Genomic DNA, 25,332 nt, shown 5'->3' with positions numbered 1-25,332 from the left:
ATACAAATTATTTTTCTGAAGAAAGAATAATTATGTTTAAAAAAAAGTTGATTTTAATCATTAAAGTGTGCTAAGACTATTAAACTAACGTTGATTCTAAAAAACAAAAACCGGAGAAAAATAATAAATAGAAAACTAAACAATCGCTGCTAATGTGTTAGCCCCCACTGTACGAATGCGAAATTTTCATGTTTTTATAATTTTCAACTCGCAGCTTCTCTCTTGTTATCATGCTCGCATACACACACACTGGCAAGTTTTATAAGTTTTCCCAATTTCCATTTCGCTTTCAAACGCACTGACTGGCAAACGGGGAAAGTTAATTGTTTAACCGTGCACTTATGTTATTTTCACCAGTTTAGCTTTTTAAATTTGGCCACCTGGATTTGTATTTTCTTGGCACTGACAATTGTTTTCATTTTTTATTTTTGGAGGCATGGCGGCATTGTAAGTGGGTTCAATGCCGTTTGGCTTAAGACTCATCACTTATTTTTAAAATGATGAATTCAAAGCGAGAAGATTTGGCACCAAATGTCCTTGGCATTCTTCTTTAGTTCCAAAACACTTTTGCTTTATAAATTTACCAGTTTTTTTGTTAACTAAATTTAAAAATTCGTTTCCTTATCTAAATACGGCTAGTTTCAAACAGTTTGTTTGTCGTTATAAATTTACTGCCCCAAAGAAAGCAGCAGCAATAATAATTGATTTTTCAGATGGGCGAAACGAGATGGGCAGCACTGTTCGCCAGTTAATATTCTGTTGTTATCGATACTCTCCTATCGTTTGCTCAAAATGAAGCATTTATACTGCTTTTCTATAACAAAATGTGTCAAATTTTATTTATTACTGTACTCAACAACTTTCGAAAAATTATAGTAGTTCTTTTTTTATTATTATTAAAAGGGTTAAAAAATAGAAGGAGAAAGTTTGTAAAAATTGTGAGATGTTAATATTTAAAATCATTTCTTTTATTGAACTTAATATTTTCAAAAATTAAAATATGTAAATCGTCATGATAAAGAGCTCAATATATTCAGGAGTGAATTCCACAAGTGATAACTTTTATTTGATTTTCATTAACTAGAAGGTTTTCCCCAGAATTGTATTTCCCAAAATGTTACTTATATCCGATGTAAGCAAACCAACGAGTTCAAGAGTAAGTGGAAAAGGGCTATTTCGTAAGTGATAGGAATTTTCACGCTCTTTGCTACGGTCAGACTAATGTTTTCGTCTCCTTTGTGTTATAAGATTAACAATTCATAAATACGCATTTTCCGCTGAGCCACCTTATCTCGCCGTGACTTTGGAGTAAACCACCGCAGTGAACACTTGAAGTGGAATAAATTTAAAATCGAAAGTAAACGCGCGCCTGGCGTGGCTTGTTTCTAGGTTTTCTTCCACAAAACTGGAGCTAACAATGGACAATGAGTCGTGGGCCTGTTCGTCGGTGGAGAAGGACCTGACCCGCGTGGTCACCAAGTTGGAGCAGCTCCACGAGAATGCGGCAGCGGACATCGGGGACATAGCCACGCAGATGTCCGAACTGGTCGAAGTCCTCAGCAGGGCGGAACAACTGGTGACCACTCTGAACTCGAGCACCCAGGTCTCCCAGGACGACCCGATGGGCGACGGGGTGAGCATGCAGGTGGAAACGGAACCGACGGCCCCCCAGCGGCTAACCGAGCGCCAGATGGAGAGCATCCGGAAGGCCATCGGCAGGTGCAATGAGCTCGTTCAGAAGCTGTCCACGGAGCACCGCGATCTTCACGGCTCCATCTCGAAGATCGGCAAGGCCATTGACCGCAACTTCAGCGCCGATTTTACATCCACCATGCGCGTGGACGTGCTGCAGGACGAGGAGAACCTGATGCTGCTTAACAAGGCCATTGCCAAGCACTACTGCCGCCAGGGCATGGAGAACGTGGCCCGCTCCTTGATCCACGAGTGCAAGATGCCGGCAGAGCATGCCCAGGATGTGTTCGAGTCGGAGCGCGAGTTCGCCGACATCTACGGCATGTGGGTGAAGATCCAGAAGCGGGACCTTACCGACGCCCTCAAGTGGGCCAAGACGTACTCGCAGCAGCTGAGTGACCGCCACTCTCTGATTGAGTTCCGGCTGCATCGCATGCGCTTCATGCAACTGGTGTCCTACGGACTAGAGTCGCAGCGCGAGGCCATCTGCTATGCCCGGCTGAACTTCAAGAAATTCGCCGTTCGCTACGAGCACGAGATAGCCAATCTGATGGCCAGCTTTATTTATCTGCCGAGCGGACTGGAGAACTCACCGTACAAGCACTTTCTGGGCCAGGAGATGTGGACCGAGTTGTCGTTCATATTCCTCAAGGACGCCTGCCAGCTGCTGGGCATCAGCAAGAACTCGGCCCTGTCCGTCGTGGTCAACGCCGGATGCACTGCCCTGCCCGCCCTGCTCAACATCAAGCAGGTGATGCAGTCGCGCCAGGTGCTGGGCATGTGGAACGGCTGCGACGAACTGCCCATCGAGATCGATCTGCAGCCGGAATTCCGCTTCCACTCGATCTTCGCCTGCCCCATCCTGCGCCAGCAGACCTCCGAGGACAACCCGCCCAAGAAGTTGACCTGCGGGCATGTCATCTCCAACGATGCCCTGCACAAGCTCAGCAATGGCCACATACTCAAGTGCCCCTACTGCCCCGTGGAGCAGAATGCCGAGGAGGCTGTTCGCATCTACTTTTAAGCCACATCTATGTATTCGCCCTATGATAATCACCACTACCCATGCGGCTAGGATCGGGCAGTTCGAGGACTGGTGTTGGTTGGCCCGCTTTCCTTAACAAACCGTAACCATTTTAAATTAGCTGCTTAGATTCATGTTTTTAGACAAATTCGCAGAGCGGAATCGAACTTCCTGGGCCGTGTGTTGATCGTGTTTCCCCACATCCTAACAGACAATTTAGAATTAAAATATATATATATACTGTGTATTTAAAACAAACGACGAATGAATTTTTATGTAGAATCCATGTTTAATTAAATATGAATCGTCCGAAGTGCATCTTTTAGTGCCTATGCTTGTGCTTGTGCTTATCGCTGCGATGTCTGGGTGAAGATGCCTCCTCCCTTCGAGAAGACCGCGAGGTGAAGGATGTTGGAGAGCTGCGCGAGCGGGACGAACTGGAAGCCGGGCTCTCATAGCGGGAGCTGCGAGAAGATCGCTCCGCATACCGCTTTGGTGATGCAGAAGGACTGCGCGATCGGTTACGCTTGGAGGACTTCGAGGAGCGGGGGTTTTCCGGCGAGTAGTCGCGACGTTTGGGTTCTGCTGCGGCGTAGGGCGAGTGCGATCTTTTGCCACTGTATTGGGCTGGACTTTCACTGACCTTGGAACCCTTTGATTTGGTGTGCAAGTAGCTCAAAGGGGAATCCACGGCACATTCAGTTCTAGAGTCCTAAAAACGTGGAATTTGCATTTAGTGAGTGAAAAGAGATTTATCAGGTGAGTCAAGCCTACCTGTTTGAGCAATCGCTTTCGGAAATACTCCACTTGCTCGGGCACTGTCCAGCCGGGTTCAACGCGCCGTTTTCCTGACTCCAGTTCGTCCTGATACTGAATTGCTTTCAATTCGATATCCCTCAACTTTTGTCGCTTCTCGTCGCTATACTGCTGCGAGTTTTCATCGTCACTGTCCTCGTCGGAGCTGAAAAACTTGGGGGGATCTGGCGGATCCAGTGTGTCCCATTTGCTGGTAGTGATCGCCTGCGCTTCTACTTGCTGGGGGTCAACTGTCTCCCACTTAGAGGGAATGAATCCGGGCATTTTGGGAGCAGGCTTGCTTTCTTTTTCGAGCGGTATCCCATCGAGGTCCTCATCTACTGCAATTTGAGATTTTTTGGTATTACAAAGTAATGATAAAGATAGATTTAAAGAGGCTCACAAGGTACGCCATCGATTTCATCGTGGTATTCCTCCCTTTTGGGCGTTTCACGTTTTGGTGTAGCAACATCCGCATCGGGCAAGGCCCTCTTCAAGGCGCTCTTGAGCAAAGCAGCTCCGTCCAGTGGCACCCCGTCCAGGTCTTCATCGTCCTTCTCCTCTCCGGATAGCGGGGCACCATCGATATCTTCGTCCAGGGCTTCCTCTGACCGCGTTTCTTCGGCTTGGGGTGAAGAACTTGCTGGCATGACGTACTAAATGCAAATTACAAATATAAGATCTGTATCATTTATGGTAAAAGTCACAAACTAACCGGTTTGCCCAGGAACTTGGCTGTCAGCTGAGCCAAAAACTCCTTGGGGTAGATTGTCCACTCCTCCCAGGTGCGAATTACATTGCAGACTCTGGACTTGAAGCCCTCCGCTTTCAAGCGGCTCTCAATGTTCTGGTAGTAATTGTGCAGATTCTCGAAGATATCCAGCAATTGCTTTTCCACACTAAACAAAAAAAAAGGGTTACTTCAAAGTTAGGTCCCAAAAGTTCTTAAGAACTTACGACTTGCGAAAGAAGGAAGCATTGGCCACTTTCACCGTACAATTATGCAGTATATCTGAGATCAGATACAACCGAGCAATCTTTTTTGAAGGCTTTGTATTCAAGTTGGCCAGAGACTCGGCGATACACTCGCATATTTCATCAGCAGCATCTGCATGTTCTATGCAAAAGATCATGGCATCACCAATGCGGGCGCGTTCCGGAGTTAGTTGCCTAATCAGATCCTCAAGTCTGTCTCGTTGCCTGTGAAAAACAAGAAATGAATTAAATATATTCCCAGAATGATAATCCTCGCTTTACATACGCGTTGGACAAGGCTCCTTTGTGCACCACAGGGGCATCAGGATCCACAACCAGCTCATCCGGCATGCCCTGGGTATAGAAGTTGGCAATCGGAGGGCGCCAAACCGGTCCATTTTTGAACATACGAAACTCATCCTCCCTCCACTCATTCGGCGTGTCCCCCTGCAGCAAAGAGAAAAGCTTCCATCGATAGTAGATGTGTGCAGGACTCTCGTTGTCAAAGAGAAACGAAAATAGAGGATTCTCCATTTCGCGAATCATGATCAATGCCTCGAACATTGGACCCTCGCGTATGACAAACTCGATCATCCGATGGATAACATTCAGCACAGCTCTGTAAGTACAGAAATGTTCAAGTTTCTATAAGGAGAATGGTTTGAAGGCAGTACATACTTTTCTGTGGGAATGTGAACTTTTACAACGCACTTGGCAAGTATCTAACAAATAAACGATATTAGCTGTTTTTCGTTTTAGACAAAAAGTGCATTTGGTTACCCTTTCCATGTTTTCCTTGTCCTCTTCCTGGTCAAACTCCTTGTAGTTTTTCTTGGGTAAAACACCAGCCTCGCTCGGTGGCGGTTGGGCGTTGAAGGGCAATCCAGATGGAGGTGGCGGAAGCGTCATTTCCAGCAGTGCTTGCGGTGCAAAAATAGGCGTGTTCATTATGGGCACAGTCTTTCCTACAAGAGAATAAGATTGTAAAAGCATTAAGATATATTTAAGGGAAGGTATAGCTCTAGATTACCCCATCCCAGCCGCATCTCGTATCCCATTATGTAGCGTCCATTTAATGTCCTCAGTGCCCTTTCAGCGTCCCTGCGGCTCATGTAGGCCACAAATCCGCAGTTGCGACCTCTTTGCTTCTCCTCCTCGGAGCGTGGCCACATGATCTTGATGCTGGCCAGGGGACCGTACCGCCCGAAGATTTCCATGAGCTGCTGCTCGGATATTTTGGGGTTCAGGTTGCCCAGGTAAAGATTGGTGGTGTTTGGATCACCGGTATCGAAGGATCCCGAGTCCTTGGAGCTGTTGGAGGCCTGAGAGGTGGTGGATGCACTACTGCTGGGCACAGGAGCACTCGCTGCCGCCGGCTGTTGAGCTGGCGGGGCATGGCTAACAGCCAGATGTTTGTACTTGTGGCGCTCCTCCCGTTCCTCTTGGATTCTGTATGCATTTAACAATCAATGGAGTATATATAGAGGGAGTACTAATTGGGCTTACTGTCTCAGTTCCTCCTTGAACAGCTCCAAGTTGCTCTTCTTCTTTTCCTGGTTTTTCTTCTTCACCGGTCCCGGGTCCTTCTTGAGGTCCGAAGCCAGGGTTTTGGCATATTCCTCGGCCTTGTCGGAGGTGCTCTTGTCCAGCAGCTTGGAGACGGGCTTATACAGCTTGCCCTTCTCCGACTTGTCCTCCCGCCGGGAACCCGCATCGTAGGTGCCGGCTTTGACCCACACTTTGGAGGAGGGTGTGGGCGCCTCTTGGAACGTCTCCACAAACTCTTTAAATGCCTGAAAATCGTATCCGATTACTACCGGAGCAGCAAGGGTCCGCTGTATGGACTTACATGAGCCGCAGCAGCCGCATCCTCCTTTTTCTTCTGGTCTTCTATCTCCTTTTTGGACAACTGCCTCTTCGAGAACGTACCCACCGTGAAAGCCTCCAGTTTTTTCTCGCTAATCCTCTGAAAATGTGACCGGTAAGTGGATAACTCTGCTTCATCGATATTTGGGAAACCTTTACCTTCAAGCTGGCCGAAGCGGCAGCCACTTCCTTGGGCTTAATAACGGGTTTGCTCATTTTTTCCAAGTCAATATCAGCATTTCCGCAGATACAAGTTATAAATTGCGAGTGCCAGTGTGACCAAAGCCAGCCAAAATGTTTTAGCATGACCGTATTCCGCGAATACGGCACGACACAGCCGATAGTTGCACAACTCCCATCGCCAGCGCTATGTAAATTACTAAAAAAATATATAGTTTTATCAAATAAATGCAAAATGGATATCTGCCGCCTGTGTTTGCGCGGAGTGAGCGGCGCCCAGATGTGTCTACAGATCTTCGATGTGGACTCGGCGGAGAACAAGGTGGCAGAGGTGCTGCGGCAGCATTTCTGGTTCGAGGTAAGCGCAAGCCGCCTGCCCCTCACCCACTTGCAGTCCGTCATGGAAATGCTTTGATTCCAATTTGATCTCTTATCCCGGGCAGGTCCTGCCCAACGACGAGATATCCAAGGTCATCTGCAACGTCTGCTGGACGCAGGTGTCCGAGTTCCACCAGTTCTACGTGTCCATACAGGAGGCCCAGGTGATCTACGCCACCACCTCGAAGTTCAAGCAGGATCCGGAGATGGTGAACACCTCCTGGCCGGAGGAGGTGCTCATGCCCGCCGACGTGCTGGCCGTGGACAACGATGTGAGCGCCCAGCTGAACGTGAATCCGCTGGACGAGCTGGATCTGAGCCAGCCCATGTCCCCGGAAGACAGCAAGGTGGGCATTAAGACGGAGCGGCAGTCCCCCGAATTGGAGTTCATCTTCGAGGACGCCAACAATGATCAGGACGAGGACTACGAGGACGACGAGGAGGATGAGGAGGATGCCGACGACTTGATTGTGACCCGGAGCGGACGCAAGCGCAAGCGGGAGGTGGCCAAGCCGGCCAAGACGAAAAGGGCGGGCAGGAAGAGCAAGGACAAGGTCGTGGCCAAGCGGGGGCCACCCAAGAGGATATTCAAGATGGAGCGGCTGCCGCCGTTCTGCAAGGAGGACGAGGAGCTGATCAAGCGCTACATAGTCATGGGCTGCGAGCTGTGCATATTCCTGGCCGAGGACTTTGACGGCATCCGCGAGCACTTCAAGGAGAAGCACCCAGAGGAGCGGCCCTACATTAAGTGCTGCGGTCGCAAGCTCAACAAGCGCTGCCTCATCCAGGAGCATGCCAGGCGGCACGAGAATCCTGAATACATTAAGTGGGTGTCCCATTCCACATAATGATTTCTAAGGCATTCATTCATTTTCCCCGCCAGGTGCAAGGACTGCGGCAAGGTGTTCGCCAATTCGAGTGTGCTACGTGCCCACTGGCTGGTACACCATGTGCCCGACGAGGACTGCGACTTCCAGTGCGAGGACTGCGGCAAGCGCTTCTCGCGGCGCAATCTGCTCGAGCTTCACAAGGGCTCTCATGTGCCCGTCAACGAGCGCAAGTTCATCTGCCCCCAGTGTCCCAAACACAATGCGTGCGTATTTCCAATCTGGCACTGCATTCCATGCTAAATTGTACTTCTTTTCCACAGTTTCGCCACAGAGTACCACATGCAGGTCCACATCAGCATGCAGCATCGCAAGGCGGCCAACATCTGTCATGTGTGCGGCAAGAAGATTAAGGACAAGGCCGTCTTCGAGAAGCACGTTCGCCTGCACTTCGAGGAGAGCGGGCCACGCATCAAGTGTCCGCGTCCGGACTGCGAGAGCTGGCTGAAGGACGAGGACAATCTCAAGCAGCATTTGAGGCGCCACAACGACGAGGGCAAACTGTTCATTTGCACGGAATGTGGCAAGAGCTGCAAGAACTCCCGCGCGCTGATCGGTCACAAGCGCTATTCCCACTCGAATGTGATCTACACCTGCGAACAGTGTGGCAAAACCTTCAAGAAGGACATCAGCCTTAAGGTGGGATAACACTATTGATCACTTAGGGTATTCTTGTAATGAAATAATTGGTCCTTGCAGGAGCACATGGCACAGCACACTGGCGAGCCTCTCTACAAGTGTCCATTCTGTCCCCGCACCTTCAACTCGAACGCCAACATGCACTCCCACAAGAAGAAAATGCACCCAGTGGAGTGGGATATCTGGCGGAAGACCAAGACGGGTAGCTCCCAAAAAGTCCTGCCCAGCGCCCAAGTGGCTCAGATGTTCAGGGACGATGCCGATGCCGCTGCTATTGCCAATGACTATTCAGCTTAGGCCCAGGAACGCTCAAGGAAGTCGGTCCGCGGATCCATTGCTTAGTTTTTGATTTACCCTTGTTTAAAAACAAAATATATTTAATAGGAATTATTTGAAACTCAACTTTGGTTTAACTTTTGTTGCCTAGATGGAAAACGAACTTTGCGCGACTTTTAGTAGCTTTCTAAGAAAATCCAACTAAATCGATTGAAGTTTGAATATCAGTAACAATTAAAAAATTGCAAAACATTTATTTTAGCTGAACCAAAGGGATATTACATCAAATATTTAGCTGCCAAAAACAGGCAAAAACTAAATTTAAAAATCAAAATCAAAACATTTAACATTTTAAAAAACCAAAACAAATCAAAAGCAAAATCAAAGCCAATATAAAAGTAAAAGCAAAAAAAAGAGGGAAATCTAAAGCCGCAGTGTAAATGTCTTATTTTGTGGCCCTTCCAGCACACAAATAATGGTTTGTGTCTACACTAAGTGTATAACATAGGTCTGGTCACACTGGCCGTAACAACAAAAACAGCCTGCGTGGACAAACATAATATTGACTAAAAATGAATGTAAGTTTTTTGTTTAAAACAACAAACCACTTGACAATGCAATGCATATTCTTTGACCCCGACAGGAGTCCGAGATTCCCATCGACATTCACACGCTGAAGCTGCAGGATTGGCTCATCAGCCGCAGAATCGTGCCTAAGAATGTGCAGCAGGAGATTCGGGAGATCCACAAGAAGATTAGTAGCGCCCTCCAGGACATGCCCTCCAATGACCAGCTGATCAAGCTGTTGGCCAGGACGAGTAGGATCTAGGGTGTAGCCCATTTTACTTACCAACTAATACGGCCTCCTCCTTGCAGATATCAACTATTACCATGTCAAGGAGATCATCGAGATCCTGAAGCAGACGGAAAAGGACACGAAAAGCGTGTTCGGCACATACGGCAGCCAGCGCATGAAGGACTGGCAGGAGATCAGCCGCCTGTACGAGAAGAACGCCACGTACCTGGCCGAAACGGCCCAGATCTTTGTGCGGAATGTGAACTACGAGATTCCCGGGCTGCGCAAGCAGATGGCCAAGCTGGAGCAGCAGACCGACGAGAGCCAGAAGCGAGCCCACGACCTGAACAAACCGGAAAGTCAACTGCTGGCCGAACACGCCGCCCTTCTGGAGCAACTGGGCGTCCGGGGAGACAACCTGCATGCGGAGTTCGTGGAGGTGCTGGCCGGTCTGCCCGAGCTGTACGCCAAGTCCCTGATCGACATCGCTAAGATTCAGCCGGGCATCGATCTGTACGCCGAGATCAGTGGAAATAAGCAGGCGCTGCCCATCCTCAGCCACCTGGTGGAGTTCGGCAACACCACCGTCTACCAGTACATCCACAAGGAGGCGCCCCTGGCCGTCGAGGAGCCGCCCATCCGGCTGAACCTCGGCGAGGGCATCGCCAGCAAGGACGACAATGCTGCCACTGAGATTGACTTCGGAATGGACGACAATGGCGGCACCTCCTCAACCGTTTCGGCGGAGATCATCGACTACGGCGACTTTCAGGAGAACGATGGAGGCAACATCGACTGGGGCATCGAGAGTGCTCCCACCGATGCGGTGGAGATCAACTTTGACATTCCCGTCGAGGAGTACGGCATAGTGGTGGAGGGCACAGGCATGGATGGTGGCACTGCCAAGGGTGAGTACTGCATTTAAAGGCATTAGGCACTCCAAACCGAATTAACACTCTGTTTGTCCAAGGCGATCAGGCCTACTCCGTGCTCGATTCGCCAAACTATCGCGATCGATTCCTGGATGAAATCTTCGAACTGGAGTCCTTCCTGCGTCTGCGACTCTATGAACTGAAGCAGTTGGAGTCCTCGAGCGACATCATGTTCTCGCTCATGGACAACATTGCCACCCACGACGCGGAGAGCATCCGGAAGATTCTCGGCTCCGTGGAGAAGATCATCCAGCAGACTTCCGACGAGCAGACGCGACATCTCTTCCAGCTGAAGCACTCCCCGAAGTATGCCAATCTGCTGGCCACCAAGCTGCAGCAAATGACCAAGGCCGTGGAGAAGTTGCGGTCCACGCGGGAGGTGCTCAAGAAGCGGGCCATCGAAGCTGCGGGAACAGCGGCAGCAGCTCAATCCCGTCCTGGAGGAGCTGATTGCCCAGACCCGCACGCTGCAGTCGCACATCGAGAGGGATATCTCCAAGCGGTACAAGAATCGGGTGGTTAATCTAATGGGAGGCGTCAACTAATGTAATTGGTTAGCTGTTGGCTGTTTGTTAAATAATGTTTATTAATAAACCGATAACTGGGCAGGACAAAGATGTCTTTGTACATTTTTTAAAAGAAGTTTATTTTTATTTTGCTATTTTTATTAAATATACAAATTTTATTTATATTGTGTTCTTTGTTTTAATTGCCATTTTGCTTCTTTTTTTGTATCCAGAATACAAACCTAATTTTAGTGAAGTTTGTTGTTGGTTTCATTTTTTTTTTTTTTGTTGCTTTTGTTTTGTTCATAAAAGTATGCTTACACATTTAACGTTTTAAACTTTCACTTAAATGTAAAATTCTTATGTTGCTGAATTTGAATAATGTGTAAAACAAGAACAACGCTGTGATTAACTTAAATGTTTGGGGCTTGTCTTCAATTTAAGGAAATTCATATTCATAAACAAAATTGAATTATATAAATCGGAAGTAGAATTGGGGGGGAGCTTCAAAAAAATCGAAAATGCTATATAGTAGCTATACAAGGTTTGGGTGTAAAAAGCCACAATATGTCGGGGTATACATTGGGATATCAACTAGACTTAGGCACTAATCTAACAAAAGTGTGGCTGGCGGTAATCAGCAGAAAGGCTTTATAAGTATAATCAATTCGTTAACTAAATAGAAAATAACAAGCACTATCGAAAATACAATTAATTATACGGGGAAGAGGCCTCATGATATGGTTACAACTTTGTGTGGCGCCTAGGCCCGGGCTCAAAGCGTCGTGTACTTTTGTTTTCTTTTATTATGTTTTGTTTTGTTTTGTTTCCGTTTGTGATGCATGACCCGACCCAAGCTCAAATCAATCATCTACAATACAATATGGGGGTCTGTCGCGGTTAACATAGATATCATATGTATGAATAAATGTTGGATTGTTTTGGTTATACATCAACGTACGTATTTGTGTAGTGTTGTATTTATAACTTGTATGGTAAATGTTAAATTAGCATAAAATTTGTTCGAAAGTTGCTTGTGGTCTGCCATTATTGTAGTTGCTTATTTCTAATATATATATATGTTTCATATAATTTATATATATTTATTATTTGTAGGTTTTAATTTAATTCTTGCTTTTGCTCTTGCTTTGCTTAGGTGCTACTATGTATATGTCTGAATTTATTTATGTATACATGCTTCTGTTTATTTGATGTACTTTGTAAATGATTACATTTTATACACGTATCATAGCGCCGGTCGGATTAGAAATTCTGAGCTCTTTCCGCTCTAATCTTTATGTTATTGCTCTTAATTTCAAAAAAATATGTGGATTGCCCTATCTACAACTCCTCGCGTCCACACACATCCACCCTCCCCCTACACTTACAATCTATGCGAACTTGTTCCGTATTCCGTTTCCTGTTTTCGGTTGGTTCTTCAGTGAAAAACATCGCCTCTCTTGGCTGGCTCTGTCCACCAGCGATGGTGGTGATGGTGATTCGGCTGCTGAGCTTGCTGCTGATGATGCTTCGACTGTCAATCGTTCTTCACTGGGTAGTAGATTAGATCCGGCTGCTGGCCATGCGGCGGCATTTGCTGCATCATGCCGCCCATCATGGACGGCAGCACACCCTTCGGGTCGTCTCCCAGCATTGAATAGCCCACACCCACACCCACTCCGACACCTACTCCCACTCCAACTCCCGTGCGGTCGTACACGTTGCTGTGCGGCGCTGGCGGAGGCAGCAGGTGCGGATGCAATGGCTGCTGCTGCTGTTGCGGCTGCAGGCCATGTGGGTGATAGGGCTGAAAGCTGTTCTGTTTCTGCTGCTCGCTGACCAGCTGGTCGCTCAGGTGCTGGTCATAGGCTCCTCCATACACGCCGCCTCCACTGCGCATCAAACCGCTCGCATAGCTTCCGGCGCCGTGATGCTGCTGCTGCTGCGCCGCCTGCTGTTGCTGAGACGACGCCGCTTGTTGCTGCTGCATCAGGTCGAAATTGTACTCCATTGGCGCGGGATTTGTGTCAATGAGATTCGTGAGTATGCTGCCGATGTTGTTGTAGTTGTGGGGATCACTCGAATTCGCCTGAGCCTGGGCTTGTTGCTGCTGTTGTGCCGCCTGCTGCTGCTGTTGTTGTTGTGGCTGCTGCTGCTGCTGTTGTTGTGGAGATTGGCCAAACGCAGGCGCCGGCCACATATGCTGGAAGCTCATCAGATCACCAGCGAGAGTTGGATCTGGTTGCTGCGGTTGAGGGTGTTGTTGCTGCTGCTGCTGCTGGGGTTTGCTTACTGCTTGTTGCTGCTGCTGTTGCTGCTGCTGCTGTGGCGAAGGCGGCACATTCATTGGAAGCCCTAGGAACTCGGCCGACTCCACTATATAGAATTTGTTATCTTTGAGCTCAACCTGCTGGTTGCTGGGTGGATTGCCAAAGTTCATGTTGCCCCAGGAGTCGTTGGCCTGTTGCTGCAAGAATTGCTGCTGCTGCTGCTGCTGTTGTTGTTGTTGTTGTACTGGAGCAGGTTGCGGCGACTGCAGTCTCGCATGCTGTGGGGAATGCGAAGGTTGCTGATGCTGCTGCTGCAATTGCTGGGCCGCAGGATGGTGATGCAGCGGCGATCGCTGGTTGTGCCGATGCTGTTGCTGCATCATCAGCTGGTGTTGATGGTGCATCGGCGGCATGTGGTGAGGCGAGCTGAAGTGCGGCTGCGGCTGCTGTTGTTGCAGTTGCGAGGGATGCGGCGGATGTGGACTCTGAGGCGTGTGGCTCCTCATGTGCTGCTGCTGTTGGGCAAGATGGTGTTGTTGTTGTTGCTGCTGAGGCTGTTGCTGCTGTTGCTGTTGCTGCTGATACTGGCTAATCAGTTGATGTTGCTGATAGGCACCCGCTGCCGGGTTGGACTCAAAGTGAAACTGGCCATCCTGTCCAAAGCTGTTCATGCGCTGCAGATGCAATTCTCCGGGTGCGACTCTCGGTTGTGGCGGCGGCTGCTGTTGCTGCTGCTGTTGTTGTTGTTGTGTCGGCGGCGGCGTCGGATGTTGCTGATGCAAGGCATTCTGTGTCTGCTGCTGCTGCTGCTGTCCGGGCTGCTGTTTCTCCGCATTAAAGCTCTGATTGTACATGGAATTCTGCTGAGATTCACTCGTCGACACCGAATGCTGCGACGTGGATGCCGTGGAGGATTGCGAGCTGTTGCTACTGACCATGGCCGCGTTGAACTGATCCTGCTGCAGGCAGCCCGGAGTCGTCGAGACTGGCGGTGGCGGCGTGGGCGTGGCCGCGGCGCCCTTCTGGCTGTTGCTGCTGAGAGGATGCTGCTGCGGCGGCGGCGGCTGCTGCCTGCGCTTTCGCCTTGCTGGTCACCGCCTTTTTGGTGGCTTTCACAGGCGGCGGACCCGGCATATCCGGCAGGCTACCCATTTCCCCTGAAAAGAAATTGTCATATTTTAGCTTTAGCGTTTAAAGGAAACACTCAGCAATCCGTACCTTCTTCGTTCGTCTTGGGAAAGCGCTGCTTTCCCTTTTTAGGAGGCGGTGGCTCGTTTCCGTGCATTGTCTGCTTGTGACGCACCAGATGCGTTTTCCATTTGAAGGTCTGCAAGGGCACCAATAAACGTATTAAAAGTAAGTTATTTTGATGCTTTTTTTTAATTCTAACTAGTTGCATTAATAATATATACTGTGTACTTCGAAAAAAGGGATTATTAAATGATATATGTTAACTCGGAGTGGCTAGGTCACCATTTCCATGAAGTGTTACGCTTAACCTAAGGATATTTTAAAAACTATGAGGTTACATTGGTTTTAGGAAAAAAAAAATTTTTATTTATTAATTTAAGCATTTAAAAACAAATTCTTTTGTAGGGTATCTAAAAAAAACTGAAGGACCAAAAAAGAAAGTAAAATCAAGGAACATATAATACTTGTTAATCAATTTGAATCTCCGAAAGTATTTATCCGATTGATATTTTGGTAATATAATCAGAGCAATTTTAACTAATCTGAAGCACATAGTTAAGGCCTACCTGATCGCAGTAGTTGCAGCAGTGCGGCCGTTCCTCCGAGTGCGATGGTAGGTGCCGCTGCAGGGATTTGGCCGATCCGAAGCGCTTGCCGCACAGCGTGCACTTGCACTCGGACACGTCCACGTGGGCGTTGCTGTAGTGCTCCTTGAGCGCGGGATATGTGAAATAGGACGAGCCGCACAGGTCGCACACGTAGGGCCGTTTGATCTCGGTGTGCAGCTGCACGTGCCGCTCCAAGTTGGCCTTCAGCGTGAAGCGGTTATGGCAAATGTGGCACTCGAAGAAGTTGTCGCGCTTGTGCACGCGGATGATGTGCTGATACAGGGCGTTCTTCGACTGAAACTCCTCGCCGCACACCTCGCAGATGGCCCCGTCGGCCTTGTGGCCCGTCTCCTCGAAGTGTTGCTGCAGTTTCTTCTGCGGAAACTTTAGCCCGCACTCGCCGCAGGGAAAGGCTGTAAAATAGAATGGGTTAGACGGGGGTTCAAAAGGTTTTAGGCAAGGCTGATGCTGATTGCAAGGAACTCCGCCTGCTGAGAACTTGGTGAAATTTACATTCACGGCGACTCACTTTTGATTTCCTTCTTGTTATGCGACTCCACGTGGGCGTGAAACTGCTGTTTGCGCGAGTACGACTCCCCACACGTCTCGCACACGAACGGGAACTCCTTCACATGCATGGTCCGGTTGTGGTGGATTATTTCCTGAAAATTAATAATATTTTTTATTAATAGTGCAAGAACATATTTCGAAGTTCATTAGTTAATGTTTTTATAATTTAAAAATAGCTACCTAAAAGAGTTTAAATCTATGAATGATAAAAAAAGGGTATTGGGGTTTCTAAACGATTGATATAAATATTTTGAGTCCCGAAGTTTGACACTATTAGACACCTATTAAATTTTCTTACATATATCAAGTTCAGTTTTAATATTCAATTTTTTCTGCACTTAATGTGTTTTTTTTTTGTTCCTATAAATAGTTTCTTATATGTTTTAGAATTTGTTTGCTTACAATGAATGCTGATTTTTATTTTAAAAACATTTTAAGTTGAAAAATATAGAAAGACGAAAATGTGTTTTCAACAGTTAAACTTTTAGAAACCTATTGAACTGCTTTGAATCTTTTACAAATCTCTGTAGCCTGCCAAAAATTTCAGTTTAAAGGTTCAAGGCTTCGAAATTATGCAATAACTAAACAACTTTTTAGTAATTACATTAAGCATATACCAATTTAGATGAGGCTTCATTAAGCCTGACCTTTGAAAAGTCAGTTAAAGTCAGCTAATATTTCTAGATTCATTTGTGCTCTTTTAAGCAGTTAAGTTACCTCCAGCGTATTCCCATTGCGCTGACCGCAGTCGTGGCAATAGCCCGGGTGCATCTTGTAGTGGTCCAGCAGCGACTTGCGCTTGCGATACGACTTGGGGCAGAGCAGACAGTTGTAGCTGGGCTTGTCCTTCTTGCTGCCGGGCGTCTGACCCCCACTGCCTCCACTGCCGCTGCCGTGCTGCGAGGGCGGCGCCTGCAGGGAGGTGCTGCTGCTGCTGCCGCCGTCGATCAGTTGCTGCTTGGCCGCGTCCAGCTCGTCCATGTCGTGGTCCAGGTCGTCGTCGTCCTCGTCCGGCGACAGGTCATTGTCGTCCAGTTCCAGCGAGGAGTTCAGTTGACCGCTGACGGGAGGAGTGTCGCCCAAGTTCGACAAGGCTGCCAGGGCTGGCATTTGACGACTGCCCATCATCGAGGTGCCGTGTTGTGGGAAATCCTCCGACATCATCATCATCTGCCGCTGCTGGTGAGGCAGGGCCACATGCTGCTGCTGTTGCTGTTGTTGCTGCTGTTGCTGCATCATGCCGCCCATCATCGACAGGGGATTATTGCTTGAGTTGTAGAGCTTTTGCTGCTGGTGCATCTGAATCTCGCTGACGTGACTCGCCGAACTGCCGCCCGGCATGACGACGTTGGGATTGCCATGCGCCGCCTGACTGCCCTTTAGATCCCTGCTCTCCATGGGCATGGACATGGGCAAGTGGTGTGATGGTTTCATGGACGCCACCAACTGATCCTGCTCCTGCAGCGTCAGTTGCGGGCGGTGTAGACTGCCATTGTTGCTGTTGTTGTTATTATTATTGTTGCTGATGCTATTGCTTGACGTAAGGCCGTTGATCACAAGATTTGCGCTGCTGCTGCTACTTCTGCAAGCAAAGAAAACGGGGGATAAGCAATAGGTAAGAATAGTTTTACACTTCTCAGAAATTAATATCGACGTCTACTTAAGAAGTTTTATAAAAATATAAGAAAACTACAGTGTATGTATTACACATCCTCAAATCAATGTCGTTAAAGTTTCAACTATTAACATAAGATTGAAATAAATAAGCGTACTCAAAAATTAATCATTATATCTGTCTGAGTAATATTTTGTTTCGCTTTAAAATAATTATTATCTGATAAACATAATGAAACTTAAAAGTATTCATTATTCTTGCGATAAACTTTGAAAATACTTATTTTTAATACTTATTGGATACAAATATCTAAAATGCATAGGGCACATCATTGTTCTGTTTAACTCAAAAAAAGTAAGCTGCAGAAACGAAAACATTTCTCCTCAATAAGTGACACTCGTGATGGAGAGCAAACTTACAGGTGATGCGAATGATGACTATTGTTCTCCAGGATCACACCGCTGATGCCATTCCCATTCCCATTACCGCCGCTCCCGCTGCCGCTGCTGCTGCTGTTGCTGCTGTGCCCGCTGGCGCTGTTCACACTGCCCAAGGCACTGCCGGCGCCAGCCAGCATGTCATCGATCTCGGGTTCCATCTCCAGACCATCGATCAGACGTCCCGCGCCTACACCCTCGTCAATGAACTCCTCGAACTTCATAATCTCTTGGGCAGCCGACGAAAGCTGCGATTCCGTTTCCGACTCCAGTTCGGAGTCGCCAAACGAGATGGCAGGCAGCTGCTGCCGCTGCTGGATCGCCTCCAGATGCTGCTCCTGCTGCTGCTGCTGCTGAATCTCATCCAGATGCTGCTCCTGCTCCTGCTGCTGGATCTCCTCCTGATTCTGCTGCTGCTGCTGCTGCTGCTGAACCTCCTCATCCCGCTGCAGTTCGCTCTGCTTCATCAAGATGAACAACTGATGACGTTCTCTCTGGCGTCGCCACTCCTCTAGCCGTTGCTCGCGCAGCTCCTTCAGCACCCGCGCCGAGGGCGTGGTGCCCAGCAGGCGTCCGTTCACAACAAAGTTCTCGTAGAACTGCCGGAGGAAAGGCTTATGGTGCTGGCTAAGCGCCAGGCGGAGCAGAGCCCGGAGCTGGGCCTTGAAGGCCCGCTCGCTGAACTCGCCGGTGCTGTGGTGATACCGCATCGTGTACTGGCTGTCCTCGTGAAAGACATAGCCCTCGCCCAGCCGGCTGTGCTCCTCTTTCCGCCGCACACTAGTCACGGTCAGGTGCATGTTGTTGGTTCGCTTGCGCTTCACCAGTTTGCCGTCGCTGCTGTTGCTGTTCGCCTCCTCGTCCTCGCCCAGCTGGTCCTCGTCTACGAAGGTGGCCGCATACTTTCGCTTGACCAGCAGCGAAACGCCGGTTTGGATCAGGTCCAGCGGATCGCCGGGGCCCAGGGCCAGGGCATCCACATTGTTGCCGGCATGGAACTGCAGGGAAGACGAGTTCTGCGTGTCCGCATCGTCGAGGAAGTCCTCCTCCTCCTCCTCGAGGCACAGGAACTCCTCCTTGCAGAGGATCTTCTCGAAGTTTTGGTTCAGATCCGTCGATCCCGCCTCCTCGTCATCGTTCTCGCGCTTGATCTCCGCCTCGCAGCCGGTGCCAGGCTCCTTCTTCTCCTTCTTGGCGGTCAGCAGCAGCTGGAGCTGCTTCGTCCTCGCTAGCTCGAGCTGCTGGGCCCTTGCGCCGCCAACGCCACCTCCGCCTCCTGCCCCGCCGTTGTCATTAGCAGCTATGTGACTGAACAGATTCCTGACGACTTGGTCGCAGGCCTCCGGGTACTTGCACTTAAGCGTCTGCAGCAAGAATTGAATAGCATCGCACCGCAATGCCGTGTTGAGGCTGTCCAGTAGATTTAGTGATTGATCCACCTGAAAAATAATATAACGTGTCATTATAATTGATTTCAAAGTTTTGCAAAATAGCGAAGATACCGTTATATGTAGGTTGTAAGATTGTAAAGAAAGAATTCAAAACTTAGTTTTGTGCTAATTCAAAATAACAAGATGAATTGATCATGCCATTTGTACTTTTAACTAATCATTTCACTGACAACTAAAAAATCCTACGATTTTGACAAAGATAATTAAAAATTCATTCCTCAAGTCGTAAAAATATGTTTACTTGAGCTCACAATCTCAATGTAATTTATTTATTGATTGATTGTTGTTCTTTTATATTCGAAAATCATTATCTATGGTGTCCATTTTAAATTCAATCTATGATTGGATTATGTATATCTAAACTGGATTGCTTTCCTTAAAAATTTGTTTTGAGCCCACTGTTCTTAAATTATTGCGCTAGAGGAAAATAAATTACCAACTTCCGCTTAAAGCCGCCCATTTCCATAGGGAAATCAACAACAAATCGCGGAATGTGGTGGGTGGGAAAGACTGGTAGGGTTGCCACCTTAATACGAGATATTTGTTATTCCCGTTAAAGACCCAATTAGAATCGTCATTTGTTTCAATTAAACGGCCGAACTCTCTCACAAACACACCACACACACACGCTAATGGAAATAACTGTCGTCAAACACAATTACTGATTATTATTTTCCAAACAATTTAATGCAATTAGAGCAGGAGAGTGGGGAGAAGGAAAAAGTGAGAATCGAGAGAAGTGGGAGAGAGCGCGCCTGCTTCAATGAAACGTAGACAGCACGGCGACAGCGACGTCGACTGCGCTGCCCGCGCAAGCGATTAGCACACACAGAGAAACACAAAGCGAAGATGGCGAAAAATAGAAAACAAAAACAGCAACAGCGGAGGCAGAGGCAAAGAAATTAAAACAGCGCACAATTTGTGCTACTTTTCCTCATTCCACAATGTTGCTATTATGTATGTATGTTTGTCCGCCGTGTGTATTTGCAGCGATTTGTAGTCGTTACAAACACAATGTGGGGCTGCTCTCTTCCCTCTCTTCGCTTCTAACCCATCCACCCACTGTGCGAAAAGGAGAGGAAAACAATGGTGAGGAGCCGTAGGGGGAAGGTGGGTGACGAAAGAAGAAAAAGGGGGGCACTAAAAAAAAATGATCTAAACGCCTTCCAATACCCTACCTTTTTTACAGATTCATGTTTGGTTTTGTTCTTAGATTTTTAAAAAAACATGGTAGCGGATTACTAATTTTTTGAAATTTAATATTTGATACCGTAATTCTTGGCCTTTCAATAAATGAAAAAATAGGTTGAACATGAAATGGGAAAGGTTTTTTAGTTTTAATCAGAAATCTCGACATGTGGCTTCTTAAATAGTTGCTAAAAGTCTATCTATCTGTTAATTATTTCTTTTCAATTATTAAAACTTTTTTTTTAAATCTGTTGTAATATACAACTTTTTAGTTAACATCTAGTTCAAAAATTAATAAAAGCCAAGAGTACGGCTTTGAACAAAAATTGTCAATAATAACGTCTATAGAGATATCCATTTAAATCAAAGCGTTATAATTTTTTTTTTAAATTTGAATAAGATAGAGAGGGAGAACTTTAGGATAAGGTCATCAGATTTATAAAAAAACAAGACAAAACTCCCAAAGTTCTTAAAAAAAATCGAAATCTAACAAATTGTTTCCATCACAGCTTTAGGATATAGACGTCCGTTCAGCGGAGTTTTATAACTTAAAGTACGTGTAGCTATTAACAAAAAAAACCTACACTACGTTACAAAAGTTTTACAATTATGATACCATTTATAAAAGTTTCAAATTGTTATGTTTTTATCGAAGTCGGACACCTATATTTTGAAGTTGCTATCTGGAAAAATATTAGAATGGACTTAAACTGCAAGGGTATAAAAACTTCGGCGTGCCTCTAACCCTTATTTTTAAATATTTTTGTTAATTACCACGTATTAAGTCAGTTGTCAATGTATAAAATATTTACCAATAAATAATGTTTCGGAATTCTAAAGTTATAATTTAGTTATAGTTGTCCTTGAAATTTGTTGATAAATACAAAATTTACAAAAGTAACCTTTAGCATAATGGTAAAGAAATGGAATTAATTGGTTTGTTTATGACGTTTATTATAACGGATTAAGCTGGCTATAAAGCGATTATAGCAACAGCGAAATACTTTCTCCTAGTCAAACTGCTTTAAATCAATCAACTTGAAATAGAAACAAAACGGTAATATTTGACAAAAAATTTCGAATTCAGTCTGCTGAACGATGGTTACTACTTATGTATGTACATACATATGTATGTATGTATTTACATATATAGTTTTCCCATTCTATCTGTGTGGCAACGCTGGGGGCTGTGCGTTTTATTTGTCAATAAAGTTGTTGTAAATTTAGATTGCAGATAACGAAAACTTAATACAAGTACGAGCACATGGGCATGTAAGCATTTATAAACTTAATTCGTGTGTTTGTGGGGCAAGAGAAAACGAGAGAGCTGAAAAGCGGGATAGAAATGGTGGGATAAAGAGTCTAAGAAAAGTACAATGCAAGAGAGAAGCAAATGCCATATTTAATTAGAATTTTTTGTGTTCTAATTAAATGTTAGTTTGTGTGCGAGTATGTGTATGGTTGTGTGAATTTATGCTCGTAAATGTGTACTTGTGCTTATGAGAACTAAAAATACCCAAGTTGAAAATATTTTGTCTGGATTAAAATCGTTTTTTTAGTGGGATAACCCTTGGAAGGTGTGGACTGTTCGATAATTTAATTTTTCGCCTTGATTATTCCGCTTTAGTTGCTGCACAGAAATATTTAGTTCGTTTGCAATTGTTATGTACCTGTTCATTTCTCACATAAAGACCCAAAGAGCTATCTTCAAAATACTTATGTACACATGAGCACATCCACACACAAACACACTCACACATTTTGTGTTCGGATGGGTGTACCGTAAGAGAGGGGGAGGAGGGGAGATGACGTTGGCTGCATTTTTAGCAAAATTTATGTTATACATTTCGTGCTCGCCATCTCCCTCGCACTTGGACACACAGTTCTCAAAGTGGAACTCACACACACACATGCGTTCAAATAGTTGTACTAATCAAATAAAAATAGCATTTACATCGCCCTCTCTCTTTCCATTATTTTTCAGAGTTTTATTAATGAAATTGGCACAGCAAAACACAGTGCAATCAATTCAAGTTCCAAGTGGAAGGGATGGAAAAACAAGACACTCAATCCATGTCGTTAACTCAATTAAGAGCGATAAAAACTTTTTTTGTATTACTGCAAAACGGAATTAATTAAAAAGCACACAGTGTTCCTATTCAAGTGGATTTTTTTAATTCTTCTTGTCCTCATTAAGTACACTTTATTTCAGTGAAATGTTTAGCTTTAATTGTTAAGTTCATTTTAATGCAATTAAATCGGTAAATTAAAATCTTATTGACTACTTTCTTTTCTCTTAATTACAACAACAACTTGCTCCACTGTGCAGTGCTGTTTACTATTCTTCTTCTTGCACTTGTGCTTTGCTTCGTACATTCGTACTCGATTGCCCCATCTCGCTCACACCTGCATATAAAATGCCTCGAATTTATATGCATGCAAGAGAAAAAGAGAACTCCCCCATTCCTTTCCTCCTGCCTCTCTCACCATCCTTCCCACTTCGCCCCACAAACAACAACAACACATACACACATTAAAAGGAGGAGGGAGAGCGAGAAATACAATCAAACTCTTGCTCTTGGGGCTCAATTTGAGATTTGTTGTTGTTGCTGTTGGATTTTGTAGTATTTGTAGTATTAGTATTTATGTAAATGTGCGCTTGCTTGTGTGGCCAAAGTAAATGTAAATGTTGTTATAAACTAATAAAAATAAATATTTTCTCGAATATAACGAAGGAAAACAAAACAAAAGTGAATAATAGCAGTGATGAAATGGGTCGAAAAGTGGGGAGTCAAAATGGAAAGAGGGAAAGAAGGGGGACGGACTACAATTCATTTTAGAGGCAAATAGAAAAAAAAAACAAAAATAACATTATGTGGCACTCAACGAAAGGGGGAAAGAAAGGGGGAGAATGAGAGGGGGCGCAGAAGGAAAGAGGAGGTAAATGGAAATGGGAGTGGTATGGGTTTGCCTTTGAATAGGGATAGTGGGAGTGGGCGGGATGGAGCAAAAGACTCGGCGGAAGTTCACACAGACGCACTGTGTATGTGTGTTTTTTGTGGGTGGGTGGAAATTGTGCAAGAAGCGATTGTGGGGGCTCTAAATCAACGGAGCTTTTAAAATAATAAAGCAAACAGAAATAGAGGGAATTTTTGAGAACCACCCTTCGTTTGCCAGCTACACTCGCCGAAAAAATACCATGCATTTGCATTTGATGTAACTCATATTTGAACCGCAAATTCCCGCTCAAACTCATTAGCTGCGTCTCTTTGTTTACTTCAGGTGCTTCGTAGTTCCAATTGGAAGGGGGGCAGAGCGCGATTTCAATGGCAAAACTAAATTCGGTTTTATTTTAATCACAGCGACCTTTTCACATTGCAGCACCAACAAAAAACAATAACAACGACTAAAAAACAACAATAAATACGGCCAGTGCACACTGTACTTTATTTGTTATCTGTTCCTCCACCTCCTCCTCTTCTATCGCGCTCTCGCTGCCGCTCTTTTCCTGGCCTACGCATTACACGTTGTTTTGCTGCTCTCTCAATTAGACAGTCGCAGTCACACGGAATGTAGACTGCTCACGCACACACACATCAGCTGCCTATGTATGTGTACTTAATATGATGATGGGTAGGGGAAAAGGGGAGGGGGTAATGGTAAACATTATTTAATTACCAGTAATTTAAAATCCAACTGTGTAGTTTTGTTATCCATTTTGTTGTTGGCTTCTGCATTTGGCTGAATTTTATTTTTACGTTTCACTCTCTCACACACACATTCACTCACACACACACACGCGCACAGAATCTCACTCGCTCGCACACACACGGGTGCGGGTTTTTTTTATTATTTCGATTTTTCTTTTAGCCCCTGCTTCGCGTTTCTTCTTTTGCTTCTTTGCTGTGGCTCAGCTCTTTTTTTTTGTGTTATTCCATTCTCCTCTCCTTTGCTTTTGGCTTTTCGTACGTCTCTCTCGCTGTATTGACACAACATTGAGAAATTCCCATTGGTTTTTTTCACATTTGTACGGTTAATGGGGGAATTCGCAGATTTTGTTATTGCATAAAGCAAGAGCACAGGGAATATTTAACAACCTATTTAGCTCTAGGCTGCTTGCAACTTTCTGTGGCACACACACGCACGCACACACGCGCGCATGAAAAAATGTTTTCCAATCCTTCGTTTTCGCCACGCGTTTTTCCCGCTTTACTTTACTTGCTAATTACAAGAAGAGCCCTTCATAGAAACCGATGAACCTTTAGTTTAGCAAATATATTTGAATCTTTTTTTTTAACAGCAAATAAAAAGCGACGGAATTTTTCTCAAAATGTTTTGTACGGTCTGGCGTTGCCAGAGTGGTTCGTCGCTTTGGCGTTGCCAGACTGGTTCCTGCTTTTTTGTCGTTCACATCGATATTTAAGCGTTAATTTCTCAGTGCTGAAAAACGTCCATTTTATTTCTATTCATTGTGTCGCTGTGACTGCCAATCTGCGATGCCATTCACACAGAATTCAATTTGCTTCTGTGAACGTTGTTTTGATTGTTGTTGTTGCACAGGATGTTCCGAAGCAGCGCAGATGCTAATTATTTAAATTTCTTTGTTAATTTTCAGACCTGTTGCTCATTCACTTCTTATTACGCCTTTTCAAGTAAGGCATAAGGCCACTTTCCCTTCTAGGTCAATAGTTCTGCTGGAGTTTCTGGAATTAATTACCGAAAGCCTGAAATTGGAGGTACTGGAAACGTACACCTATGTGGAGTTTCCCGCCTGGTTTACATATTGGTTTCCTACCCCACCGACTATTGTTTGTACCGCATTGGCCGGCTGTATGGACTTTGCTTTGAAATCCGCGTTTTTTTCCATAGTCTTCTTTTGGCTCCAAGGAACGGGAACTAGGAGCATCACCTTCCGGGACTACTACTCCCTACACTTCCCCGGAGAACTGCTTGAAACTTCATCAAGGCGAATCTGGATTCGGCGCAGTCAGCCAGCCATGGAGTGCATCCTTGCTGTGTCCACCTAATGGTCAATATGCCAATGCTTTGCCCCTCT

At 45.9% G+C, this 25,332-nt stretch overlaps 5 protein-coding genes across 6 annotated transcripts; 3 read left to right on the top strand and 2 right to left on the bottom strand.

Annotated features, from left to right (window-relative positions):
- The first annotated feature begins 1,209 nt into the window (after positions 1-1,209).
- On the top strand, positions 1,210-2,974 carry LOC128256023 (E3 ubiquitin-protein ligase RMND5A). Its single transcript, XM_052986022.1, has one exon. It carries the CDS (start codon positions 1,418-1,420, stop codon positions 2,714-2,716), a length of 1,299 nt encoding a protein of 432 aa, XP_052841982.1. The 5' UTR covers positions 1,210-1,417; the 3' UTR covers positions 2,717-2,974.
- LOC128256021 (U2 snRNP-associated SURP motif-containing protein) lies at positions 2,957-6,658 on the bottom strand. 2 transcript variants are annotated; one of them, XM_052986019.1, is made up of 12 exons: positions 6,512-6,658; positions 6,336-6,452; positions 5,993-6,279; positions 5,517-5,935; positions 5,267-5,451; positions 5,165-5,208; positions 4,773-5,105; positions 4,469-4,711; positions 4,227-4,410; positions 3,915-4,167; positions 3,491-3,852; positions 2,957-3,428 (listed from the first exon to the last, which is right to left on the bottom strand). In XM_052986019.1, exons 1-12 carry the CDS (start codon positions 6,656-6,658, stop codon positions 3,039-3,041), a joined length of 2,964 nt encoding a protein of 987 aa, XP_052841979.1. In that variant the 3' UTR covers positions 2,957-3,038. The 2 variants fall into 2 exon arrangements, with proteins under 2 accessions (XP_052841979.1, XP_052841980.1); XM_052986020.1 differs by having other exon boundaries at positions 3,491-3,849.
- On the top strand, positions 6,657-8,838 carry LOC128256022 (transcription factor grauzone). The gene is made up of 5 exons (XM_052986021.1): positions 6,657-6,890; positions 6,976-7,736; positions 7,794-8,003; positions 8,061-8,436; positions 8,497-8,838. The coding sequence occupies exons 1-5, from the start codon at positions 6,657-6,659 to the stop codon at positions 8,731-8,733; spliced, it is 1,818 nt and encodes a 605-aa protein (XP_052841981.1). The 3' UTR covers positions 8,734-8,838.
- A 317-nt stretch (positions 8,839-9,155) lies between these two features.
- LOC128256304 (CDK5RAP3-like protein) lies at positions 9,156-11,129 on the top strand. Its single transcript, XM_052986605.1, is given in 5 exon segments — positions 9,156-9,290; positions 9,356-9,530; positions 9,589-10,416; positions 10,479-10,843; positions 10,845-11,129. Coding segments are annotated over 5 exon segments (1,515 nt in total). The 5' UTR covers positions 9,156-9,284; the 3' UTR covers positions 10,986-11,129.
- Positions 11,130-11,214: 85 nt separating this feature from the next.
- On the bottom strand, positions 11,215-24,652 carry LOC128256303 (uncharacterized). The gene is given in 8 exon segments (XM_052986603.1): positions 11,215-14,241; positions 14,243-14,373; positions 14,435-14,543; positions 14,974-15,428; positions 15,545-15,677; positions 16,303-17,167; positions 17,620-19,076; positions 23,955-24,652. Coding segments are annotated over 8 exon segments (4,947 nt in total). The 5' UTR covers positions 23,994-24,652; the 3' UTR covers positions 11,215-12,483.
- Between the last annotated feature and the right edge of the window lie 680 nt (positions 24,653-25,332).

Source organism: Drosophila gunungcola (genome assembly GCF_025200985.1).
Source record: "Drosophila gunungcola strain Sukarami chromosome 2R unlocalized genomic scaffold, Dgunungcola_SK_2 000013F, whole genome shotgun sequence".
Classification (NCBI taxonomy): domain Eukaryota; kingdom Metazoa; phylum Arthropoda; class Insecta; order Diptera; family Drosophilidae; genus Drosophila; species Drosophila gunungcola.
This window is presented reverse-complemented; position numbering and strand designations above follow the sequence as displayed.

Coding starts and splice junctions, on each gene's coding strand:
- LOC128256023 (XM_052986022.1), top strand. CDS start 1,418: ATGGACAATGAGTCGTGGGCCTGTTCGTCGGTGGAGAAGGACCTGACC.
- LOC128256022 (XM_052986021.1), top strand. CDS start 6,657: ATGACCGTATTCCGCGAATACGGCACGACACAGCCGATAGTTGCACAA. Junction 6,891..6,975: donor GGCAGCATTTCTGGTTCGAG/GTAAGCGCAAGC, acceptor TATCCCGGGCAG/GTCCTGCCCAACGACGAGAT. Junction 7,737..7,793: donor GAGAATCCTGAATACATTAA/GTGGGTGTCCCA, acceptor TTTCCCCGCCAG/GTGCAAGGACTGCGGCAAGG.
- LOC128256021 (XM_052986019.1), bottom strand. CDS start 6,658: ATGCTAAAACATTTTGGCTGGCTTTGGTCACACTGGCACTCGCAATTT. Junction 6,453..6,511: donor CCGCTTCGGCCAGCTTGAAG/GTAAAGGTTTCC, acceptor TCACATTTTCAG/AGGATTAGCGAGAAAAAACT. Junction 4,712..4,772: donor AAAGGAGCCTTGTCCAACGC/GTATGTAAAGCG, acceptor TGTTTTTCACAG/GCAACGAGACAGACTTGAGG.